The sequence below is a fragment of the Eriocheir sinensis genome, unplaced genomic scaffold (assembly GCF_024679095.1).
Source record: "Eriocheir sinensis breed Jianghai 21 unplaced genomic scaffold, ASM2467909v1 Scaffold817, whole genome shotgun sequence".
Lineage (NCBI taxonomy): Eukaryota > Metazoa > Arthropoda > Malacostraca > Decapoda > Varunidae > Eriocheir > Eriocheir sinensis.
The window spans coordinates 10,001-35,000 of record NW_026112183.1 but is presented as its reverse complement, the minus strand read 5'-3'; the positions used below and the strand labels follow the sequence as shown (position 1 = coordinate 35,000).

At 48.6% G+C, this 25,000-nt stretch overlaps 1 protein-coding gene across 1 annotated transcript in view; it reads left to right on the top strand.

The window, feature by feature from the left end:
• Positions 1-166: 166 nt before the first annotated feature.
• The window catches only part of LOC126994537 (B-cell lymphoma 3 protein homolog), a gene marked incomplete at its 3' end in the record, with an annotated part of 29,611 nt that continues 4,777 nt past the window's right edge, over positions 167-25,000 (top strand). The window contains 2 exon segments of the mRNA XM_050853856.1: positions 167-1,093; positions 21,115-21,222. Coding sequence (XP_050709813.1) covers positions 1,025-1,093; positions 21,115-21,222 — 177 coding nt within the window.

Below are 25,000 nucleotides of genomic sequence, written 5' to 3'. Positions count from 1 at the left end.
CCACTTTCCTCCACTTTACCTCCACTTTTCCTCCACCTTTCCTCCACCTTTCCTCCACTTTTCCTCCACCTTTCCTCCACTTCCCTTCACTTTTTCTCCACTTTCCCTCCACTTTCCTCCACTTTACCTCCACCTTTCCTCCACTTTCCTCCACCTTTCCTCCACCTTTCCTCCACTTTCCTCCACTTTTTCTCCACTTTCCCTCCACTTTCCTCCACTTTTCCTCCACTTTTCCTCCACTTTACCTCCACATTACCTCGATCTTCTCTCCACTTTACCTCCGTTTTTCCTCCGTTTTTCTTCCATCTCTCCTCCGCCTTTCCTCCACCTTTCCTCCGTTTTTCTTCCTTCTTTCCTCCATTTTCCTCCACCTTTCTTCCGTTTCTCTTCCTTCTCTCCTCCACTTTCCTCCGTTTTTCTTCCTTCTTTCCTCCGTTTCCTCCATTTTACTCCACTTTCCTCAGTTTTTCCTCCATCTCCTCCATTTTCCTCCACTTTCCTCCGTTTCTCTTCCTTCTTTCCTCCGTTTCCTCCGTTTTTCTTCCTTCTTTCCTCCACTTTCCTCCATTTTCCTCCACTTTCCTCCGTTTCTCTTCCTTATTTCCTCCATTTCCTCTGTTTTTCCTCCATTTCTCCTCCAGTTTCCTCCGCCTTTCCTCCGTTTCTCTTCCTTCTCTTCTCCACTTTCCTCCATTTTTTCTCCATCTCTCCTCCACTTTCCTCCATTTTTCCTTCATCTCTCCTCCACTTTCCTCCACTTTTCCTCCGTTTTTCCTCCATCTCTCCTCTACTTTCCTCCACTTTTCCTCCACTTTCCTCCGTTTTTCCTCCATCTCTCCTCCACTTTCCTCCATTTTTCCTCCATCTCACCTCCACTTTCCTCCATCTCTCCTCCACTTTCCTCTCCCTCTCTCCTCTGTCTCTCCTACCCCCCTCTCCCCTCAAACCCTCCCCCACCCCCTCCTCCTCCTCCTCCTCCTCCCCACCCACGCTCCCCCCCCCCCCCCCATAGGTCAGTGCCAGCATGGGGTCGGTGGTGTCGTCGTTCTTCCAGAGTGGCAGCGCCCTGCTCTCGGCACACCAGCAGCGCCAGGTAACCCGTGTGTGTGCGTATGTGTGTGTGTGTGTGTGTGTGTTTGAGGGGCCATGTGCGTTTTTCCGAGGGGCAATGTGCGTTTTTCCGAGGGGCCATGTGCGTTTTGGTGGCTTGTGTAAGTTTCTGTGTGTGTGTGTGTGTGTGTGTGTGTGTGTGTGGGGTTGGGTGTGATTCTAGAGTTTCGTCCATGTACGTTTTTGTTGGCCTGTGTACTTGTGTGTGTGTGTGTGTGTTTGAGGGGCCATGTGCGTTTTGTTGGCTTGTGTGTGTGTGGGTGTGATTCTAGAGTTTTGTCCACGTAAGTTTTTTGCAGCCTGTGTGCGTGTTTGGGTGACCGTGTGTGTTTTTTCTCGGGGTCATGTGCGTTTTGTTGGCTTGTGTACGTTTCTGTGTGTGAGTGTGTGGGTGTGATTCTAGAGTTTTGTCTATGTACATTATTGGCAGCCTGTGTGTACGTGTGTGTGTGTGTGCGTGTTTGGGGGCCGTGTGCGTGACTTTTCGTGGCATCTATACATGGGTTGGTGCGCCTATTGTCCCTCTGCCTGGTGTGGGAGTTATAGGCTCTTAACTGGTCTAGCCTCTGAGTTATGAGTGTTTTTGTGGGTGGGTGTCATTCTAGAGTTTTATGGATTAAGCCTCTAAACTCATATAAGGTGCGGAGTTTTTTGGCGTCTATGCAGTGTTTGGTGCGTCTATTGTTCCTCTTTAAGATGTGTGAGTTATAGACTCCTAACTGGTCTGGCCTCTGAGTTACGAGTGTTTCTGGGTGTGGGTGTGATACTAGAGTTTAGAGGGCAGACCTTCATGGTGTCGATGCAGGGATCAGTGCGTCCATGGTGCCTCTATTAGGTGTGCGAGGTATAGGCTTCTAACTGGTCTGGCCTCTGAGTCACGAGTGTTTCTGGGTGTGGGTGTGATTCTAGAGTTTTGGATTAAGCCTCTAAACTCATATAAGGTGCGGAGTTTTTTGGCGTCTATGCAGTGTTTGGTGCGTCTATTGTGCCTCTATTAGTTGTGTGAGTTATAGGGTCCTAACTGGTCTGGCCTCTGAGTTACGAGTGTTTTTGTGTGTGGGTGTCATTCTAGAGTTTTATGGATTAAGCCCCTAAACTCATATAAGGTGAGTTTTTGGCGTCTATGCAGTGTTTGGTGCGTCTATTGTGCCTCTATTAGGTGTGTGAGTTATAGGGTCCTAACTGGTCTGGCCTCTGAGTTACGAGTGTTTTTGTGTGTGGGTGTCATTCTAGAGTTTTATGGATTAAGCCTCTAAACTCATATAAGGTGCGGAGTTTTTTGGCGTCTATGCAGTGTTTGGTGCGTCTATTGTGCCTCTATTAGGTGTGTGAGTTATAGGGTCCTAACTGGTCTGGCCTCTGAGTTACGGGTGTTTTTGTGTGTGGGTGTGATACTAGAGTTTGGAGGGCAGACCTTCATTGCGTCTATGCAGGGATCAGTGCGTCTATGGTGCCTCTATTAGGTGTGCGAGGTATAGGCTTCTAACTGGTCTAGCCTCCGAGTTATGAGTGTTTTTGTGTGTGGGTGTCATTCTAGAGTTTTATGGATTAAGCCTCTAAACTCATATATGGTGCGTAGTTTTTTGGCGTCTATGCAGTGTTTGGTGCGTCTATTGTGCCTCTATTAGTTGTGTGAGTTATAGGGTCCTAACTGGTCTGGCCTCTGAGTTACGAGTGTTTTTGTGTGTGGGTGTCATTCTAGAGTTTTATGGATTAAGCCTCTAAACTCATATATGGTGCGTAGTTTTTTGGCGTCTATGCAGTGTTTGGTGCGTCTATTGTGCCTCTATTAGGTGTGTGAGTTATAGGGTCCTAACTGGTCTGGCCTCTGAGTTACGAGTGTTTTTGTGTGTGGGTGTCATTCTAGAGTTTTGGGTTAAGCCTCTGGGCCGGAATTTATAATTAATCTTAAACCGCTAAGATTGAGTTTAGGGCGAGTTTAACTTTATTCTTCATCTTATCCCTCATGAGTTGATCTTAGCTGACGGGATATTTTAGGTGGGCCCAAACCCGTCGAACTTGAGTCGCCAAGATGGCCGAACATCAACAAGCCCGTCAGCGCCTAGAGAAGGCTTTTCAAGACCGAGGAGACGTTCTGAACACTTTGAGCGACGCAGAACTATTGAAACGCTACAGACTGGACCGTGCAGGAGTACTGTTCGTAACGGATTTGATGAGGGGGCCCTGCAAAGCCCTACTGCAAGGAGTTTTGTATTGACGCCGGAAATGAAAGTAATTATTACACTGCGTTATTTAGCAACGGGGAAATGCAGACCAGACATGTAACAGTGATGACCTTGGCCCATCACCGTTGTCAGTAAGCAAAGCGATCAGCGAGACCCTCAAGGCACTTACACAGCCAGGCATACTTGTCCAATCCATTCAATTTCCTCGCCCCGTCCCTGAAATCAGAGAGAAGCAACAAGAGTTTGTGCACGCATGTCAGGATACCCCCCCCCCCCAGGGCATATGAAGCAGACCATTTCAACAGGAGAAATTTCCATGCATAGACACACAATTAGCGTTCCATGCCAAATATACTATTCTTAATGTTGTAGCTAATGGTCCTGGGTCCACGCATGATGCTTGTCTTTGGCGTGAGAGTGGCCGCTAATGCATGTTTGAGGGTCATCGTATACCACTGGGTTCATGTCATCTATTAGGGGACAGTGGGTACCCTTGGAGATGGTATCTGTTGCCTCCCTTCCCTCTGCTCTGTGTAGAGTGGCAGTCTCTCCAATTCACTCCGTTTTCCTCTTGGGAGAAGTTTAAGCGGCAATATTTCCCATGATTGCCCGGTCAGAGGGAGGGTGATGCAGGAGTGAGGAAGGGGCAGTATTTCCCATCATTGCCCCGTCACAGGGAGGGTGATGCAGGAGTGAGGAAGGGGCAGTATTTCCCATGATTGCCCCGTCACAGGGAGGGTGATGCAGGAGTGAGGAAGGGGCAGTATTTCCCATGATTGCCCCATCAGAGGGAGGGTGATGCAGGAGTGAGGAAGGGGCAGTATTTCCCATCATTGCCCGGTCAGAGGGAGGGTGATGCAGGAGTGAGGAAGGGGCAGTATTTCCCATCATTGCCCGTCAGAGGGAGGTGATGCAGGAGTGAGGAAGGGCAGTATTTCCATGATTGCCCGTCAGAGGGAGGTGATGCAGGAGTGAGGAAGTGGCAGTATTTCCCATCATTGCCCGTCACAGGGAGGTGATGCAGGAGTGAGGAAGGGCAGTATTTCCCATCATTGCCCCGTCACAGGGAGGGTGATGCAGGAGTGAGGAAGGGCAGTATTTCCCATGATTGCCCGTCAGAGGAGGGTGATGCAGGAGTGAGGAAGTGGCAGTATTTCCCATGATTGCCCGTCACAGGGAGGGTGATGCAGGAGTGAGGAAGTGGCAGTATTTCCCATGATTGCCGTCACAGGAGGGTGATGCAGGAGTGAGGAAGGGCAGTATTTCCCATGATTGCCCGTCAGAGGGAGGGTGATGCAGGAGTGAGGAAGGGCAGTATTTCCCATCATTGCCCCGTCAGAGGGAGGGTGATGCAGGAGTGAGGAAGGGCAGTATTTCCCATCATTGCCCGTCAGAGGAGGGTGATGCAGGAGTGAGGAAGGGCAGTATTTCCATGATTGCCCGTCACAGGAGGGTGATGCAGGAGTGAGGAAGGGCAGTATTTCCCATGATTGCCCGTCAGAGGGAGGGTGATGCAGGAGTGAGGAAGGGCAGTATTTCCCATCATTGCCCCGTCACAGGAGGGTGATGCAGGAGTGAGGAAGTGACAGTATTTCCCATCATTGCCCGTCACAGGGAGGGTGATGCAGGAGTGAGGAAGTGGCAGTATTTCCATCATTGCCGGTCAGAGGGAGGGTGATGCAGGAGTGAGGAAGTGGCAGTATTTCCCATCATTGCCCCATCAGAGGGAGGGTGATGCAGGAGTGAGGAAGGGCAGTATTTCCCATGATTGCCCGTCAGAGGGAGGGTGATGCAGGAGTGAGGAAGGGCAGTATTTCCCATCATTGCCCCGTCCGAGGGAGGGTGATGCAGGAGTGAGGAAGGGGCAGTATTTCCCATCATTGCCCGTCAGAGGGAGGGTGATGCAGGAGTGAGGAAGGGCAGTATTTCCCATCATTGCCCCGTCAGAGGGAGGGTGATGCAGGAGTGAGGAAGTGGCAGTATTTCCCATCATTGCCCCGTCAGAGGGAGGGTGATGCAGGAGTGAGGAAGTGGCAGTATTTCCCATCATTGCCCGTCAGAGGAGGGTGATGCAGGAGTGAGGAAGGGCAGTATTTCCATGATTGCCCCGTCAGAGGGAGGGTGATGCAGGAGTGAAGTGGCAGTATTTCCCATGATTGCCCCATCAGAGGGAGGGTGATGCAGGAGTGAGGAAGTGGCAGTATTTCCCATGATTGCCCGTCAGAGGGAGGGTGATGCAGGAGTGAGGAAGTGGCAGTATTTCCATGATTGCCCCATCAGAGGGAGGGTGATGCAGGATGCCCGTCAGAGGGTGGTGCAGGAGTGAGGAAGTGGCAGTATTTCCCATCATTGCCCGTCAGAGGGAGGGTGATGCAGGAGTGAGGAAGTGGCAGTATTTCCATCATTGCCCCGTCAGAGGAGGGTGATGCAGGAGTGAGGAAGGGCAGTATTTCCCATCATTGCCCATCAGAGGGAGGTGATGCAGGAGTGAGGAAGGGGCAGTATTTCCCATCATTGCCCGTCACAGGGAGGGTGATGCAGGAGTGAGGAAGGGCAGTATTTCCCATCATTGCCCGTCAGGGAGGGTGATGCAGGAGTGAGGAAGGGCAGTATTTCCCATCATTGCCCCGTCAGAGGGAGGGTGATGCAGGAGTGAGGAAGGCAGTATTTCCCATGATTGCCCGTCAGAGGGAGGGTGATGCAGGAGTGAGGAAGGGCAGTATTTCCCATGATTGCCCGTCAGAGGGAGGGTGATGCAGGAGTGAGGAAGGGCAGTATTTCCCATGATTGCCCCGTCAGAGGGAGGGTGATGCAGGAGTGAGGAAGGTGCAGTATTTCCCCTCATTGCCCGTCAGAGGGAGGGTGATGCAGGAGTGAGGAAGGGCAGTATTTCCCATGATTGCCCGTCAGAGGGAGGGTGATGCAGGAGTGAGGAAGGGCAGTATTTCCATGATTGCCCGTCAGAGGGAGGGTGATGCAGGAGTGAGGAAGGTGCAGTATTTCCCATGATTGCCCAGTCAGAGGGAGGGTGATGCAGGAGTGAGGAAGGGGCAGTATTTCCCATCATTGCCCGTCAGAGGGAGGTGATGCAGGAGTGAGGAAGGGCAGTATTTCCCATCATTGCCCGTCAGAGGGAGGGTGATGCAGGAGTGAGGAAGGGGCAGTATTTCCCATCATTGCCCGTCAGAGGGAGGGTGATGCAGGAGTGAGAAGTGGCAGTATTTCCCATCATTGCCCGTCAGAGGGAGGGTGATGCAGGAGTGAGGAAGGGCAGTATTTCCATCATTGCCCGTCAGAGGAGGGTGATGCAGGAGTGAGGAAGTGGCAGTATTTCCCATCATTGCCCGTCAGAGGGAGGGTGATGCCGTCAGAGGGAGGGTGATGCAGGAGTGAGGAAGGGCAGTATTTCCATCATTGCCCGTCAGAGGGAGGGTGATGCAGGAGTGAGGAAGGGGCAGTATTTCCCATCATTGCCCGTCAGAGGGAGGGTGATGCAGGAGTGAGGTGATGCAGGAGTGAGGAAGGGCAGTATTTCCCATCATTGCCCCGTCGATGCAGGAGTGAGGAAGTGGCAGTATTTCCCATCGGTGATGCAGGAGTGAGGAAGATTTCCATCATTGCCCGTCAGAGGGAGGGTGATGCAGGAGTGAGGAAGGGGCAGTATTTCATGATTGCAGGGAGGGTGATGCAGGAGTGAGGAAGTGGCAGTATTTCCCATCATTGCCCGTCAGAGGGAGGGTGATGCAGGAGTGAGGAAGGGCAGTATTTCCCATCATTGCCCGTCAGAGGGAGAGGGTGATGCAGGAGTGAGGAAGTGGCAGTATTTCCCATCATTGCCCGTCAGAGGGAGGGTGATGCAGGAGTGAGGAAGGGCAGTATTTCCCATCATTGCCCCGTCAGAGGGAGGGTGATGCAGGAGTGAGGAAGGGCAGTATTCCATCATTGCCCGTCAGAGGGAGGTGATGCAGGAGTGAGGAAGGGCAGTATTTCCATCATTGCCCGTCTGGGAGGGTGATGCAGGAGTGAGGAAGGGCAGTATTTCCCATGATTGCCCGTCAGAGGGAGGTGATGCAGGAGTGAGGAAGGGCAGTATTTCCATGATTGCCCGTCAGAGGGAGGGTGATGCAGGAGTGAGGAAGGGCAGTATTTCCCATGATTGCCCGTCACAGGGAGGGTGATGCAGGAGTGAGGAAGGGCAGTATTTCCCATGATTGCCCCGTCACAGGGAGGGTGATGCAGGAGTGAGGAAGGCAGTATTTCCCATCATTGCCGGTCAGAGGGTGATGCAGGAGTGAGAAGTGGCAGTATTTCCCATGATTGCCCGTCAGAGGGAGGGTGATGCAGGAGTGAAGTGGCAGTATTTCCCATCATTGCCCCGTCAGAGGAGGGTGGTGCAGGAGTGAGGAAGTGGCAGTATTTCCCATCATTGCCCCTTCAGAGGGAGGGTGATGCAGGAGTGAGGAAGTGGCAGTATTTCCCATCATTGCCCGTCAGAGGGAGGTGATGCAGGAGTGAGGAAGGGCAGTATTTCCATCATTGCCCCATCAGAGGGAGGGTGATGCAGGAGTGAGGAAGGGCAGTATTTCCCATGATTGCCCGTCACAGGGAGGGTGATGCAGGAGTGAGGAAGGGCAGTATTTCCCATCATTGCCCCGTCACAGGAGGGTGATGCAGGAGTGAGGAAGTGGCAGTATTTCCCATCATTGCCCGTCCGAGGGAGGGTGATGCAGGAGTGAGGAAGTGACAGTATTTCCCATCATTGCCCGTCACAGGGAGGGTGATGCAGGAGTGAGGAAGTGACAGTATTTCCCATCATTGCCCGTCAGAGGGAGGGTGATGCAGGAGTGAGGAAGTGGCAGTATTTCCCATCATTGCCCCGTCAGAGGGAGGTGATGCAGGAGTGAGGAAGTGGCAGTATTTCCCATCATTGCCCCGTCAGAGGGAGGTGATGCAGGAGTGAGGAAGGGCAGTATTTCCATCATTGCCCGTCAGGGAGGGTGATGCAGGAGTGAGGAAGTGACAGTATTTCCCATCATTGCCCGTCAGAGGGAGGGTGATGCAGGAGTGAAGTGGCAGTATTTCCCATCATTGCCCCGTCAGAGGGAGGTGATGCAGGAGTGAGGAAGTGACAGTATTTCCCATGATTGCCCCGTCAGAGGGAGGGTGATGCAGGAGTGAGGAAGGGCAGTATTTCCCATGATTGCCCGTCAGAGGGAGTGATGCAGTGAGGAAGGGGCAGTATTTCCCATGATTGCCCCTGTCAGAGGAGGGTGATGCAGGAGTGAGGAAGGGCAGTATTTCCCATCATTGCCCCGTCAGAGGAGGGTGATGCAGGAGTGAGGAAGGGCAGTATTCCATCATTGCCCCGTCAGAGGGAGGGTGATGCAGGAGTGAGGAAGTGGCAGTATTTCCCATCATTGCCCGTCAGAGGGAGGGTGATGCAGGAGTGAGGAAGGGCAGTATTTCCCATCATTGCCCGTCAGAGGGAGGGTGATGCAGGAGTGAGGAAGGGCAGTATTTCCATGATTGCTTCCGTCAGAGGGAGGGTGATGCAGGAGTGAGGAAGTGGCAGTATTTCCCATCATTGCCCGTCAGAGGAGGGTGATGCAGGAGTGAGGAAGTGGCAGTATTTCCCATCATTGCCCGTCACAGGGAGGGTGATGCAGGAGTGAGGAAGGGCAGTATTCCCATCATTGCCCGTCACAGGGAGGGTGATGCAGGAGTGAGGAAGGGGCAGTATTTCCCATGATTGCCCCGTCAGAGGGAGGGTGATGCAGGAGTGAGGAAGGGGCAGTATTTCCCATCATTGCCCCGTCAGAGGGAGGGTGATGCAGGAGTGAGGAAGGGCAGTATTCCCATCATTGCCCCGTCAGAGGGAGGGTGATGCAGGAGTGAGGAAGGGGTATTTCCATCATTGCCCGTCACAGGGAGGGTGATGCAGGAGTGAGGAAGGGCAGTATTTCCCATCATTGCCCGTCAGAGGAGGGTGATGCAGGAGTGAGGAAGGGCAGTATTTCCCATCATTGCCCCGTCAGAGGAGGGTGATGCAGGAGTGAGGAAGGGCAGTATTTCCCATCATTGCCCGTCAGAGGGAGGGTGATGCAGGAGTGAGGAAGGGCAGTATTTCCCATGATTGCCCCGTCAGAGTGAGGGTGATGCAGGAGTGAGGAAGTGGCAGTATTTCCCATCATTGCCCGTCACAGGGGAGGGTGATGCAGGAGTGAGGAAGTGGCAGTATTTCCCATGATTGCCCGTCACAGGGGAGGGTGATGCAGGAGTGAGGAAGTGGCAGTATTTCCCATGATTGCCCGTCAGAGGAGGGTGATGCAGGAGTGAGGAAGGGGCAGTATTTCCCATGATTGCCCCATCAGAGGGAGGGTGATGCAGGAGTGAGGAAGTGGCAGTATTTCCCATCATTGCCCCGTCAGAGGGAGGGTGGTGCAGGAGTGAGGAAGTGGCAGTATTTCCCATCATTGCCCCGTCAGAGGGAGGGTGATGCAGGAGTGAGGAAGTGGCAGTATTTCCCATCATTGCCCCGTCAGAGGGAGGGTGATGCAGGAGTGAGGAAGGGGCAGTATTTCCCATCATTGCCCCATCAGAGGGAGGGTGATGCAGGAGTGAGGAAGGGGCAGTATTTCCCATGATTGCCCCGTCACAGGGAGGGTGATGCAGGAGTGAGGAAGGGGCAGTATTTCCCATCATTGCCCCGTCACAGGGAGGGTGATGCAGGAGTGAGGAAGTGGCAGTATTTCCCATCATTGCCCCGTCCGAGGGAGGGTGATGCAGGAGTGAGGAAGGGGCAGTATTTACCATGAGTGCCCCGTCAGAGGGAGGGTGATGCAGGAGTGAGGAAGGGCAGTATTTCCCATGATTGCCCGTCAGAGGGAGGGTGATGCAGGAGTGAGGAAGGGGCAGTATTTCCCATGATTGCCCGTCAGAGGGAGGGTGATGCAGGAGTGAGGAAGTGACAGTATTTCCCATGATTGCCCCATCAGAGGGAGGGTGATGCAGGAGTGAGGAAGTGGCAGTATTTCCCATCATTGCCCCGTCAGAGGGAGGGTGATGCAGGAGTGAGGAAGGGGCAGTATTTCCCATGATTGCCCCGTCAGAGGGAGGGTGATGCAGGAGTGAGGAAGGGGCAGTATTTCCCATGATTGCCCCGTCAGAGGGAGGGTGATGCAGGAGTGAGGAAGTGGCAGTATTTCCCATGATTGCCCCGTCAGAGGGAGGGTGATGCAGGAGTGAGGAAGTGGCAGTATTTCCCATGATTGCCCCGTCAGAGGGAGGGTGATGCAGGAGTGAGGAAGTGGCAGTATTTCCCATGATTGCCCCGTCAGAGGGAGGGTGATGCAGGAGTGAGGAAGTGACAGTATTTCCCATGATTGCCCCGTCAGAGGGAGGGTGATGCAGGAGTGAGGAAGTGGCAGTATTTCCCATGATTGCCCCGTCAGAGGGAGGGTGATGCAGGAGTGAGGAAGTGGCAGTATTTCCCATGATTGCCCCGTCAGGGAGGGTGATGCAGGAGTGAGGAAGTGGCAGTATTTCCATCATTGCCCCGTCAGAGGGAGGGTGATGCAGGAGTGAGGAAGTGGCAGTATTTCCCATGATTGCCCCATCAGAGGGAGGGTGATGCAGGAGTGAGGAAGGGGCAGTATTTCCCATCATTGCCCCGTCAGAGGGAGGGTGATGCAGGAGTGAGGAAGTGGCAGTATTTCCCATGATTGCCCCGTCAGAGGGAGGGTGATGCAGGAGTGAGGAAGTGGCAGTATTTCCCATCATTGCCCCGTCAGAGGGAGGGTGATGCAGGAGTGAGGAAGGGGCAGTATTTCCCATCATTGCCCCGTCACAGGGAGGGTGGTGCAGGAGTGAGGAAGTGGCAGTATTTCCCATCATTGCCCCGTCAGAGGGAGGGTGATGCAGGAGTGAGGAAGTGGCAGTATTTCCCATCATTGCCCCGTCAGAGGGAGGGTGATGCAGGAGTGAGGAAGGGGCAGTATTTCCCATCATTGCCCCGTCAGAGGGAGGGTGATGCAGGAGTGAGGAAGGGGCAGTATTTCCCATGATTGCCCCGTCAGAGGGAGGGTGATGCAGGAGTGAGGAAGTGGCAGTATTTCCCATGATTGCCCCGTCAGAGGGAGGGTGATGCAGGAGTGAGGAAGTGGCAGTATTTCCCATCATTGCCCCGTCACAGGGAGGGTGATGCAGGAGTGAGGAAGGGGCAGTATTTCCCATCATTGCCCCGTCAGAGGGAGGGTGATGCAGGAGTGAGGAAGGGGCAGTATTTCCCATCATTGCCCCGTCAGAGGGAGGGTGATGCAGGAGTGAGGAAGTGGCAGTATTTCCCATGATTGCCCCGTCAGAGGGAGGGTGATGCAGGAGTGAGGAAGTGACAGTATTTCCCATGATTGCCCCGTCAGAGGGAGGGTGATGCAGGAGTGAGGAAGGGGCAGTATTTCCCATGATTGCCCCGTCAGAGGGAGGGTGATGCAGGAGTGAGGAAGGGGCAGTATTTCCCATGATTGCCCCGTCAGAGGGAGGGTGATGCAGGAGTGAGGAAGGGGCAGTATTTCCCATCATTGCCCCGTCAGAGGGAGGGTGATGCAGGAGTGAGGAAGGGGCAGTATTTCCCATCATTGCCCCGTCAGAGGGAGGGTGATGCAGGAGTGAGGAAGTGGCAGTATTTCCCATCATTGCCCCGTCACAGGGAGGGTGATGCAGGAGTGAGGAAGGGGCAGTATTTCCCATCATTGCCCCGTCAGAGGGAGGGTGATGCAGGAGTGAGGAATGATCAGTATTTCCCATCATTGCCCCGTCAGAGGGAGGTGATGCAGGAGTGAGGAAGTGGCAGTATTTCCCATCATTGCCCGTCCGAGGAGGGTGATGCAGGAGTGAGGAAGTGGCAGTATTTCCCATGATTGCCCCGTCAGAGGGAGGGTGATGCAGGAGTGAGGAAGTGGCAGTATTTCCCATCATTGCCCCGTCAGAGGGAGGGTGATGCAGGAGTGAGGAAGGGGCAGTATTTCCCATCATTGCGACGTCAGAGGGAGGTGATGCAGGAGTGAGGAAGGGGCAGTATTTCCCATGATTGCTTCGTCAGAGGGAGGGTGATGCAGGAGTGAGGAAGTGGCAGTATTTCCCATCATTGCCCCGTCAGAGGGAGGGTGATGCAGGAGTGAGGAAGGGGCAGTATTTCCCATCATTGCCCCGTCAGAGGGAGGGTGATGCAGGAGTGAGGAAGTGGCAGTATTTCCCATTATTGCCCGTCAGAGGGAGGGTGATGCAGGAGTGAGGAAGGGGCAGTATTTCCCATCATTGCCCCGTCAGAGGGAGGGTGATGCAGGAGTGAGGAAGGGGCAGTATTTCCCATCATTGCCCCGTCAGAGGGAGGGTGATGCAGGAGTGAGGAAGGGGCAGTATTTCCCATCATTGCCCCGTCACAGGGAGGGTGATGCAGGAGTGAGGAAGGGGCAGTATTTCCCATGATTGCCCCGTCAGAGGGAGGGTGATGCAGGAGTGAGGAAGGGGCAGTATTTCCCATGATTGCCCCGTCAGAGGGAGGGTGATGCAGGAGTGAGGAAGGGCAGTATTTCCCATGATTGCCCGTCAGGGAGGGTGATGCAGGAGTGAGGAAGGGCAGTATTTCCCATGATTGCCCCGTCACAGGAGGGTGATGCAGGAGTGAGGAAGGGCAGTATTTCCCATCATTGCCCGGTCAGAGGGAGGGTGATGCAGGAGTGAGGAAGTGGCAGTATTTCCCATGATTGCCCCGTCAGAGGGAGGGTGATGCAGGAGTGAGGAAGTGGCAGTATTTCCCATCATTGCCCCGTCAGAGGGAGGGTGGTGCAGGAGTGAGGAAGTGGCAGTATTTCCCATCATTGCCCCGTCAGAGGGAGGGTGATGCAGGAGTGAGGAAGTGGCAGTATTTCCCATCATTGCCCGTCAGGGAGGGTGATGCAGGAGTGAGGAAGGGCAGTATTTCCATCATTGCCCCATCAGAGGGAGGGTGATGCAGGAGTGAGGAAGGGCAGTATTTCCCATGATTGCCCGTCACAGGGAGGGTGATGCAGGAGTGAGGAAGGGGCAGTATTTCCCATCATTGCCCCGTCACAGGGAGGGTGATGCAGGAGTGAGGAAGTGGCAGTATTTCCCATCATTGCCCCGTCCGAGGGAGGGTGATGCAGGAGTGAGGAAGTGACAGTATTTCCCATCATTGCCCCGTCACAGGGAGGGTGATGCAGGAGTGAGGAAGTGACAGTATTTCCCATCATTGCCCCGTCAGAGGGAGGGTGATGCAGGAGTGAGGAAGTGGCAGTATTTCCCATCATTGCCCCGTCAGAGGGAGGGTGATGCAGGAGTGAGGAAGTGGCAGTATTTCCCATCATTGCCCCGTCAGAGGGAGGGTGATGCAGTAGAGAGGAAGAGGCAGTATTTCACATCATTGCCCGTCAGAGGGAGGGTGATGCAGGAGTGAGGAAGTGACAGTATTTCCCATCATTGCCCGTCAGAGGGAGGGTGATGCAGGAGTGAGGAAGTGGCAGTATTTCCCATCATTGCCCGTCAGAGGGAGGGTGATGCAGGAGTGAAGTGACAGTATTTCCCATGATTGCCCGTCAGAGGGAGGGTGATGCAGGAGTGAGGAAGGGCAGTATTTCCCATGATTGCCCGTCACAGGGAGGGTGATGCAGGAGTGAGGAAGTGGCAGTATTTCCCATGATTGCCCCGTCAGAGGGAGGGTGATGCAGGAGTGAGGAAGGGGCAGTATTTCCCATCATTGCCCCGTCAGAGGGAGGGTGATGCAGGAGTGAGGAAGGGGCAGTATTTCCCATCATTGCCCCGTCAGAGGGAGGGTGATGCAGGAGTGAGGAAGTGGCAGTATTTCCCATCATTGCCACGTCCGAGGGAGGGTGATGCAGGAGTGAGGATTGGGCAGTATTTCCCATCATTGCCCCGTCAGAGGGAGGGTGATGCAGGAGTGAGGAAGGGGCAGTATTTCCCATGATTGCTTCGTCAGAGGGAGGGTGATGCAGGAGTGAGGAAGTGGCAGTATTTCCCACCTTTGCCCCGTCTCAGGGAGGGTGATGCAGGAGTGAGGAAGGGGCAGTATTTCCCATCATTGCCCCGTCACAGGGAGGGTGATGCAGGAGTGAGGAAGTGGCAGTATTTCCCATCATTGCCCGTCACAGGGAGGTGATGCAGGAGTGAGGAAGGCAGTATTTCCCATCATTGCCCCGTCAGAGGGAGGGTGATGCAGGAGTGAGGAAGGGGCAGTATTTCCCATGATTGCGCCGTCAGAGGGAGGGTGATGCAGGAGTGAGGAAGTGGCAGTATTTCCCATCATTGCCCCGTCAGAGGGAGGGTGATGCAGGAGTGAGGAAGTGGCAGTATTTCCCATCATTGCCCCGTCACAGGGAGGGTGATGCAGGAGTGAGGAAGGGGCAGTATTTCCCATCATTGCCCGGTCAGAGGGAGGGTGATGCAGGAGTGAGGAAGTGGCAGTATTTCCCATCATTTCCCCGTCAGAGGGAGGGTGATGCAGGAGTGAGGAAGTGGCAGTATTTCCCATGATTGCCCCGTCAGAGGGAGGGTGATGCAGGAGTGAGGAAGTGGCAGTATTTCCCATCATTGCCCCGTCCGAGGGAGGGTGATGCAGGAGTGAGGAAGTGGCAGTATTTCCCATGATTGCCCCGTCAGAGGGAGGGTGATGCAGGAGTGAGGAAGTGGCAGTATTTCCCATCATTGCCCGTCAGAGGGAGGTGATGCAGGAGTGAGGAAGGGCAGTATTTCCCATCATTGCCCCGTCACAGGGAGGGTGATGCAGGAGTGAGGAAGGGCAGTATTTCCCATGATTGCCCGTCAGAGGGAGGTGATGCAGGAGTGAGGAAGGGCAGTATTTCCCATGATTGCCCCGTCAGAGGGAGGGTGATGCAGGAGTGAGGAAGGGCAGTATTTCCCATGATTGCCCGTCACAGGGAGGGTGATGCAGGAGTGAGGAAGGGGCAGTATTTCCCATGATTGCCCCGTCACAGGGAGGGTGATGCAGGAGTGAGGAAGGGGCAGTATTTCCCATCATTGCCCCGTCAGAGGGAGGGTGATGCAGGAGTGAGGAAGGGGCAGTATTTCCCATCATTGCCCCGTCACAGGAGGGTGATGCAGGAGTGAGGAAGGGCAGTATTTCCCATCATTGCCCCGTCACAGGGAGGGTGATGCAGGAGTGAGGAAGGGCAGTATTTCCCATGATTGCCCTCAGAGGGAGGTGATGCAGGAGTGAGGAAGGGGCAGTATTTCCCATCATTGCCCTCAGAGGAGGGTGATGCAGGAGTGAGGAAGGGCAGTATTTCCCATGATTGCCCGTCACAGGGAGGGTGATGCAGGAGTGAGGAAGTGGCAGTATTTCCCATCATTGCCGGTCAGAGGGAGGGTGATGCAGGAGTGAGGAAGTGGCAGTATTTCCCATCATTGCCCCATCAGAGGAGGGTGATGCAGGAGTGAGGAAGTGGCAGTATTTCCATGATTGCCCGTCAGAGGGAGGTGATGCAGGAGTGAGGAAGGGCAGTATTTCCCATCATTGCCCGTCACAGGGAGGGTGATGCAGGAGTGAGGAAGGGCAGTATTTCCCATCATTGCCCGTCACAGGGAGGGTGATGCAGGAGTGAGGAAGGGCAGTATTTCCCATCATTGCCCCATCAGAGGGAGGGTGATGCAGGAGTGAGGAAGGGGCAGTATTTCCCATCATTGCCCCGTCCGAGGGAGGGTGATGCAGGAGTGAGGAAGGGGCAGTATTTCCCATCATTGCCCCATCAGAGGGAGGGTGATGCAGGAGTGAGGAAGGGGCAGTATTTCCCATCATTGCCCCATCAGAGGGAGGGTGATGCAGGAGTGAGGAAGTGGCAGTATTTCCCATCATTGCCCCGTCAGAGGGAGGGTGATGCAGGAGCGAGGGAGACAAACAGGAACGTGTGTCTGTGTTTACATTCAAGAGAAAAAGAATATCACCTTGCACGGATGATAAACGTAACCTTTAATTAATAAACACTACCTTATTGTGCCCATGTTTCTGAAGTGTATCATCATGTAACATTGATAAAGTAGTATATTAACACATATTCAATCACTCAGGTGTCACAATTCTGCAATTTAAAAAACACATCTTTTGCCAGGACAAATTTTCATACTGGGTCAGCTGTTGAGTGAAGCTGAACTTATGTTTTCATTTAAGCTCAGCTATAAGTTAAACTTGATATTCAGTGGAACTTTTAAGTTAAAGATTAAGATTAGTTGTAAATTCGGGCCCTGAACTCATATGAGGTGCGGAGGTTTTCGGCGTCCATACAGGGATTGGTGCGCTTATTGTTCCTCTTTGAGATGTGTGAGTTATAGGGTCCTAACTGGTCTGGCCTCTGAGTTACGAGTGTTTTTGTGTGTGGGTGTCATTCTAGAGTTTTATGGATTAAGCCTCTAAACTCATATAAGGTGCGGAGTTTTTTGGCGTCTATGCAGTGTTTGGTGCGTCTATGGTGCCTCTATTAGGTGTGTGAGTTGTAGGGTCCTAACTGGTCTGGCCTCTGAGTTGTGAGTGTTTTTGTGTGTGGGTGTCATTCTAGAGTTTTATGGATTAAGCCTCTAAACTCTTATATGGTGCGGAGTTTTTTGGCGTCTATGCAGTGTTTGGTGCGTCTATTGTGCCTCTATTAGGTGTGTGAGTTATAGGGTCCTAACTGGTCTGGCCTCAGAGTTACGAGTGTTTTTGTGTGTGGGTGTGATTCTAGAGTTTGGAGGGCAGACCTTCGTGACGTCTATATAAGGATTGGTGCGTCTATTGTGCCTCTATTAGGTGTGTGAGGTATAGGGTCCTAACTGGTCTAGCCTCCGAGTTATGAGTGTTTTTGTGTGTGGGTGTCATTCTAGAGTTTTATGGATTAAGCCTCTAAACTCATATAAGGTGCGAGTTTTTTGGCGTCTATGCAGTGTTTGGTGCGTCTATTGTGCCTCTATTAGGTGTGTGAGTTATAGGGTCCTAACTGGTCTGGCCTCTGAGTTGTGAGTGTTTTTGTGTGTGGGTGTCATTCTAGAGTTTTATGGATTAAGCCTCTAAACTCATATAAGGTGCGAGTTTTTTGGCGTCTATGCAGTGTTTGGTGCGTCTATTGTGCCTCTATTAGGTGTGTGAGTTATAGGGTCCTAACTGGTCTGGCCTCTGAGTTACGAGTGTTTTTGTGTGTGGGTGTCATTCTAGAGTTTTATGGATTAAGCCTCTAAACTCATATATGGTGCGGAGTTTTTTGGTGTCTATGCAGTGTTTGGTGCGTCTATTGTGCCTCTATTAGGTATGTGAGTTATAGGGTCCTAACTGGTCTGGCCTCTGAGTTACGAGTGTTTTTGTGTGTGGGTGTCATTCTAGAGTTTTGGGTTAAGCCTCTGAACTCTTATGAGGTGCGGAGTTTTTTGGCGTCTATGCAGTGTTTGGTGCGTCTATTGTTCCTCTTAAAGATGTGTGAGTTATAGGGTCCTAACTGTTCTGGCCTCTGAGTTACGAGTGTTTTTGTGTGTGGGTGTGATGCTAGAGTTTGGAGGGCAGACCTTCATGGTGTCTATGCAGGGATCAGTGCGTCTATGGTGCCTCTATTAGGTGTGCGAGGTATAGGCTTCTAACTGGTCTGGCCTCTGAGTTATGAGTGTTTTTGTGTGTGGGTGTCATTCTAGAGTTTTATGGATTAAGCCTCTAAACCAGGGTTGGCGGTTTAAACCATTTTTTTTCTTTTGTGTGTATCTTTGTTTGTTTGATCAGTATTGTGGTTTTAACTCTCTCTCTCTCTCTCTCTCTCTCTCTCTGTGTGTGTGTGTGTGTGTGTGTGTGTGTGTCTCTCTCTCTCTCTCTCTCTGTGTGTGTGTGTGTGTGTGTGTGTGTCTCTCTCTCTCTCTCTCTCTCTCTCTCTCTCTCTCTCTCTCTCTCTCTGTGTGTGTGTGTGTGTGTGTGTGTGTGTGTGTGTGTGTGTGTGTGTCTCTCTCTCTCTCTCTCTCTCTCTCTCTCTCTCTCTCTCTCTCTCTGTGTCTGTGTGTGTGTGTGTGTGTGTGTCTCTCTCTCTCTCTCTCTCTCTCTCTCTCTCTCTCTCTGTGTGTGTGTGTGTGTCTCTCTCTCTCTCTCTGTGTGTGTGTGTGTCTCTCTCTCTCTCTCTCTCTCTCTCTCTCTCTCTCTCTCTCTCTCTGTGTGTGTGTGTGTGTGTGTGTGTGTGTGTCTCTCTCTCTCTCTCTCTCTGTGTGTGTGTGTGTGTCTCTCTCTCTCTCTCTGTGTGTGTGTCTCTCTCTCTCTCTCTCTCTCTCTCTCTCTCTCTCTCTCTCTCTCTCTCTCTCTCTCTCTCTCTCTCTCTCAAGTGTTTTTGTTGCATGCAGCTAAAATTAGAAGGTCTTCCATTACTCTTTAACATTGCAATAAAAATCATGTTAGCGAAATTATAATATTGCTAAATACATCTCTAAATCTATCTACAATTCCTTTTCAAACACATACATGTATACACGGATACAATTACTGGAATAAACAAACTGAAAAGAGAAAAAAAAAGTGCTTAAAACCAAAAAAAAACCCAATTTTTATATTTTTTTAAACATTGGTTTCTGCCGACCCTGCTCTAGACTCATATAAGGTGCGGAGTTTTTCGGCGTCTATGCAGGGTTTGGTGCGTCTATTGTCCCTCTACCTGGTGTGTGAGTCATAGGGTCCTAACTGGTATAGCCTCTGAGTTATGAGTGTTTTTGTGTGTGGGTGTGATTCTAGAGTTTTGGGTTAAGCCTCAGAACTCTTATAAGGTGCGGAGTTTTTCGGCGTCTATGCAGGGATCAGTGCGCCTATTATCCCTCTACCTGGTGTGTGAGTTATACGGTCCTAACTGGTATAGCCTCTGAGTTATGAGTGTTTTTGTGTGTGGGTGTGATACTAGAGTTTAGAGGGTAGGCCTTCGTGACGTCTATGCAGGGATTGGTGCGTCTATTGTTTTTCTACCTGGTGTGTGAGGTACGAGCTTCTAACTGGTCTAGCCTCCGAGTTATGAGTGTTTTTGTGTGTGGGTGTGATTCTAGACTTTGGTTTATGCCTCTGAATATAAGGTGTAGGAGGGCCGACCTTCGTGACGTCTATGCAGGGATTGGTGCATCTATTGACCCTCTATAAGGTGTGTCAGTTATAGGCTCCTAACTGCTCTAGCCTCTGAGTTATGTATATTTGTTAGGGTGGATGTGGGTGTAATGCTATATTTTTCTTGTACACTAAAAAAAAATTACTTCAGAAAAATGTAAAATATACGGTCAAGGAGTTCGTACATTCGCGACGTCTATAGAGGGATTGATGCGTCTATTGTTCCTCTATAAGGTGTGTGAGTTACAAGTCCCTAACACTTATAGATAAAAAGTTATAAGCGTTTTTGTTAGGGTGGATGTGGGTGTTAGGCTATATTTTTCTTGTACACTAAAAAAAAATTACTTCAGAAAAATGCAAAAAATAAGGTCAAGGAGTGTGGACATTCGCGACGTCTATAGAGGGATTGATGTGTCTATTGTCCCTCTATAAGGTGTGTGAGTTACAGTCTTCTAACACTTATAGATGAAAAGTTATAAGCATTTTTGTTAGGGTGGATGTGGGTGTAAGGCTAGATTTTTCTTCACCACTAAAAAAAATTACTTCAGAAAAATGTAAAATATACGGTCAAGGAGTTCGTACATTCGCGACGTCTATAGAGGGATTGATGCGTCTATTGTTCCTCTATAAGGTGTGTGAGTTACAGTCTTCTAACCCTTATAGATGAAAAGTTATAAGCGTTTTTGTTAGGATGGATGTGGGTGTAAGGCTAGATATTTCTTCAACGCTAAAAAAAAATTACTTCAGAAAAATGTAAAATATACGGTCAAGGAGTTTGTATATTCGCAACGTCTATAGAGGGATTGATGTGTCTATTGTCCCTCTATAAGGTGTGCAAGTTACAGCCTTCTAACACTTATAGATGAAAAGTTATAAGCGTTTTTGTTAGGGTGGATGTGGGTGTAAGGCTAGATATTTCTTCAACGCTAAAAAAAATTGCTTCAGAAAAATCCAAAATATACAATCAAGGAGTTCGTACATTCGCGACGTCTATAGAGGGATTGATGTGTCTATTGTTCCTCTATAAGGTGTGTGAGTTACAAGTCCCTAACCCTTATAGATAAAAAGTTATAAGCGTTTTTGTTAGGGTGGATGTGGGTGTAAGGCTAGATTTTTCTTGTACACTAAAAAAAATTACTTCAGAAAAATCCAAAAAATAAGGTCAAGGAGTGTGGACATTCGTGACGCCTATAGAGGGATTGATGCGTCTATTGTTCCTCTATAAGGTGTGTGAGTTACAGTCTTCTAACCCTTATAGATAAAAAGTTATAAGCGTTTTTGTTTGGGTGGATGTGGGTGTAAGGCTAGATTTTTCTTCACCACTAAAAATAATTGCTTCAGAAAAATGTAAAATATATGGTCAAGGAGTTCGTACATTCGCGACGTCTATAGAGGGATTAATGCGTCTATTGTTCCTCTATAAGGTGTGTGAGTTACAGTCTTCTAACCCTTATAGATGAAAAGTTATAAGCGTTTTTGTTTGGGTGGATGTGTGTGTAAGGCTAGATTTTTCTTCACCGCTAAAAAAAAATTGCTTCAGAAAAATGTAAAATATACGGTCAAGGAGTGTGGACATTCGTGACTTCTATAGAGGTATTAATGTGTCTATTGTCCCTCTATAAGATGTGTGAGTTACAGTCTTCTAACCCTTATAGATGAAAAGTTATAAGCGTTTTTGTCTGTCTCCAGGTTAGCGATGGTACCAAGAAAACCATCAGGGTGCTTTTCGATGCCTTGCGTGCCAACCCCAGTGTGTCTGTACAGAGGCTGGAGGGGCTGCTGTCGTCCATACCCAGGGTGAGTTTCCGAGGGGGATTTCTGGCGCTTATGGTTGAGCTAGAGACTTGGGATTTTTAGGGGATTTAGAGTAAGTATTTAACTATCTCCACACAAAATTTCATCTCTCTGTATCCTCCTGTTTCTTCATAATCATCGAAAATGTTAACACTTTTTCAGATATAATTTTTTTTGAACGTATTTTTTGGGCGCATCCATACCCAGGTTGAGTTTCCGAGGGTGATTTCTGGCGCTTATGGTTGAGCTAGAGACTTGGGATTTTTAGAGCTTGTAGTTTATTTATTCAACTCTATTCTCATCAATTTTCATCCTTCTAAGTTGCCTGGTTTGCTTGTGATCATCAATAATGTTAACACTTTTCAGATATGTTTTTTTTATAGTTTTTTTTTACCCAGGGATAGATTCGGACGGTGATTTCTGGCGCTTATATATGAGCTAGAGACTTGGGATTTCTAGAGCTTGTATTTTATTTATTCAACTCTATTCATGCAAAATTTTATCTTGCTAAGTGGTCTAATTTGCTTGTAATCACTTAAAATGTTAGCACTTTTTGTATTTAAGTTTTGAAAGGTTTGCTGCCGTCTGTATCCAGGGTGAGATTCCGAGGAGGATTTCTGGCACTTATGGTTGAGCTAGAGAATTGGGATTTTTAGGGGATTTAGAGTAAGTATTTAACTATCTCCACACAAAATTTCATCTCTCTGTGTCCTCCCGTTTCTTCATAATCATCGAAAATGTTAACACTTTTCAGATATAATTTTTTTTGAACGTATTTTTTGGGTGCGTCCATACCCAGGTTGAGTTTCCGAGGGTGATTTCTGGCGTTTATAATTGAGCTAGAGACTTGTGATTTTTAGAGCTTGTAGTTTATTTATTCACCTCTATTCTCATCAATTTTCATCCTTCTAAGTTGTCTGATTTGCTTGTGATCATCAATAATGTTAACACTTTTCAGATATGTTTTTTTGATAGTTTTTTTTTACCCAGGGTGAGATTCCGAGGGTCATTTCTGGCGCTTATAGTTGAGCTAGAGACTTGGGATTTTTAGAGCTTGTAGTTTATTTATTCAACTCTATTCTCATCAATTTTTATCCTTCTAAGTTGCCTGGTTTGCTTGTGATCATCAATAATGTTAACACTTTTCAGTTATGTTTTTTTTTATAGTTTTTTTTTACCCAGGGATAGATTCGGACGGTGATTTCTGGCGGTTATATTTGAGCTAGAGACTTGGGATTTTTAGAGCTTGTATTTTATTTATTCAACTCTATTCATACAAAATTTTATCTTGCTAAGTGGTCTAATTTGCTTGTAATCACTTAAAATGTTAGCACTTTTTGTATTTAAGTTTTGAAATGTTTGCTGCCGTCTGTATCCAGGGTGAGATTCCGAGGGGGATTTCTGGCGCTTATGGTTGAGCTAGAGACTTGGGATTTTTAGGGGATTTAGAGTAAGTATTTAACTATCTTCACATAAAATTTCATCTCTCTGTGTCCTTCTGTTTCTTCATAATCATCGAAAATGTTAACACTTTTCAGATATAATTTTTTTTTTAACGTATTTTTTGGGCGCATCCATACCCAGGTTGAGTTTCCGAGGGTGATTTCTGGCGCTTATAGTTGAGCTAGAGACTTGGGATTTTTAGAGCTTGTAGTTTATTTATTCAACTCTATTCTCGTCAATTTTTATCCTTCTAAGTTGCCTGGTTTGCTTGTAATCATCAATAATGTTAACACTTTTCAGATATGTTTTTTTGATAATTTTTTTTAACCCAGGGTGAGATTCCAAGGGTGATTTCTGGCGCTTATAGTTGAGCTAGAGACTTGGGATTTTTAGAGCTTGTAGTTTATTTATTCAACTCTATTCTCATCAATTTTCATCCTTCTAAGTTGCCTGGTTTGCTTGTGATCATCAATAATGTTAACACTTTTCAGATAAGTTTTTTTTTTATAGTTTTTTTTTACCCAGGGATAGACTCGGACGGTGATTTCTGGCGCTTATAGTTGAGCTAAAGACTTGGGATTTTTAGAGCTTGTATTTTATTTATTCAACTCTATTCATGCAAAATTTTATCTTGCTAAGTGGTCTAATTTGCTTGTAATCACTTAAAATGTTAGCACTTTTTGTATTTAAGTTTTGAAAGGTTTGCTGCCGTCTGTATCCAGGGTGAGATTCCGAGGGTGATTTCTGGTGCTTATGGTTGAGCTAGAGACTTGAGATTTTTAGGGGATTTAGAGTAAGTATTTAACTATCTCCACACAAAATTTCATCTCTCTGTGTCCTCCTGTTTCTTCATAATCATCGAAAATGTTAACACTTTTCAGATATAATTTTTTTTGAACGTATTTTTTGGGTGCGTCCATACCCAGGTTGAGTTTCCAATGGGGATTTCTGGTGTTTATAATTGAGCTAGAGACTTGGGATTCTTAGAGCTTGTAGTTTATTTATTCAACTCTATTCTCATCAATTTTCATCCTTCTAAGTTGCCTGGTTTGCTTGTGATCATCAATAATGTTAACACTTTTCAGATATGTTTTTTTTTATAGTTTTTTTTTACCCAGGGATAGATTCGGACGGTGATTTCTGGCGCTTATAGTTGAGCTAGAGACTTGGGATTTTTAGAGCTTGTAGTTTATTTATTCAACTCTATTCTCATCAATTTTCATCCTTCTAAGTTGCCTGGTTAGCTTGTGATCATCAATAATGTTAACACTTTTCAGATATGTTTTTTTTTTATAGTTTTTTTTACCCAGGGATAGATTCGGACGGTGATTTCTGGCGGTTATATTTGAGCTAGAGACTTGGGATTTTTAGAGCTTGTATTTTATTTATTCAACTCTATTCATACAAAATTTTATCTTGCTAAGTGGTCTAATTTGCTTGTAATCACTTAAAATGTTAGCACTTTTTGTATTTAAGTTTTGAAAGGTTTACTGCCGTCTGTATCCAGGGTGAGATTCCGAGGGGGATTTCTGGCGCTTATGGTTGAGCTAGAGTCTTGGGATTTTTAGGGGATTTAGAGTAAGTATTTAACTATCTCCACACAAAATTTCATCTCTCTGTGTCCTCCTGTTTCTTCATAATCATCGAAAATGTTAACACTTTTCAGATATAATTTTTTTTAACGTATTTTTTGGGCTCATCCATACCCAGGTTGAGTTTCCAATGGGGATTTCTGGCGTTTATAATTGAGCTAGAGACTTGGGATTCTTAGAGCTTGTAGTTTATTTATTCAACTCTATTCTCATCAATTTTCATCATTCTAAGTTGCCTGGTTTGCTTGTGATCATCAATAATGTTAACACTTTTCAGATATGTTTTTTTGATAGTTTTTTTTACCCAGGGTGAGATTCCGAGGGTGATTTCTGGCACTTATAGTTGAGCTAGAGACTTGGGATTTTTAGAGCTTGTATTTTTTTTATTCAACTCTATTCATACAAAATTTTATATTGCTAAGTGGTCTAATTTGCTTGTAATCACTTAAAATGTTAGCACTTTTTGTATTTAAGTTTTGAAAGGTTTACTGCCGTCTGTATCCAGGGTGAGATTCCGAGGGGGATTTCTGGCGCTTATGGTTGAGCTAGAGACTTGGGATTTTTAGGGGATTTAGAGTAAGTATTTAACTATCTTCACACAAAATTTCATCTCTCTGTGTCCTGTTTCTTCATAATCATCGAAAATGTTAACACTTTTCAGATATAATTTTTTTTAACGTATTTTTTGGGCGCATCCATACCCAGGCTGAGTTTCCGAGGGTGATTTCTGGCGCTTATGGTTGAGG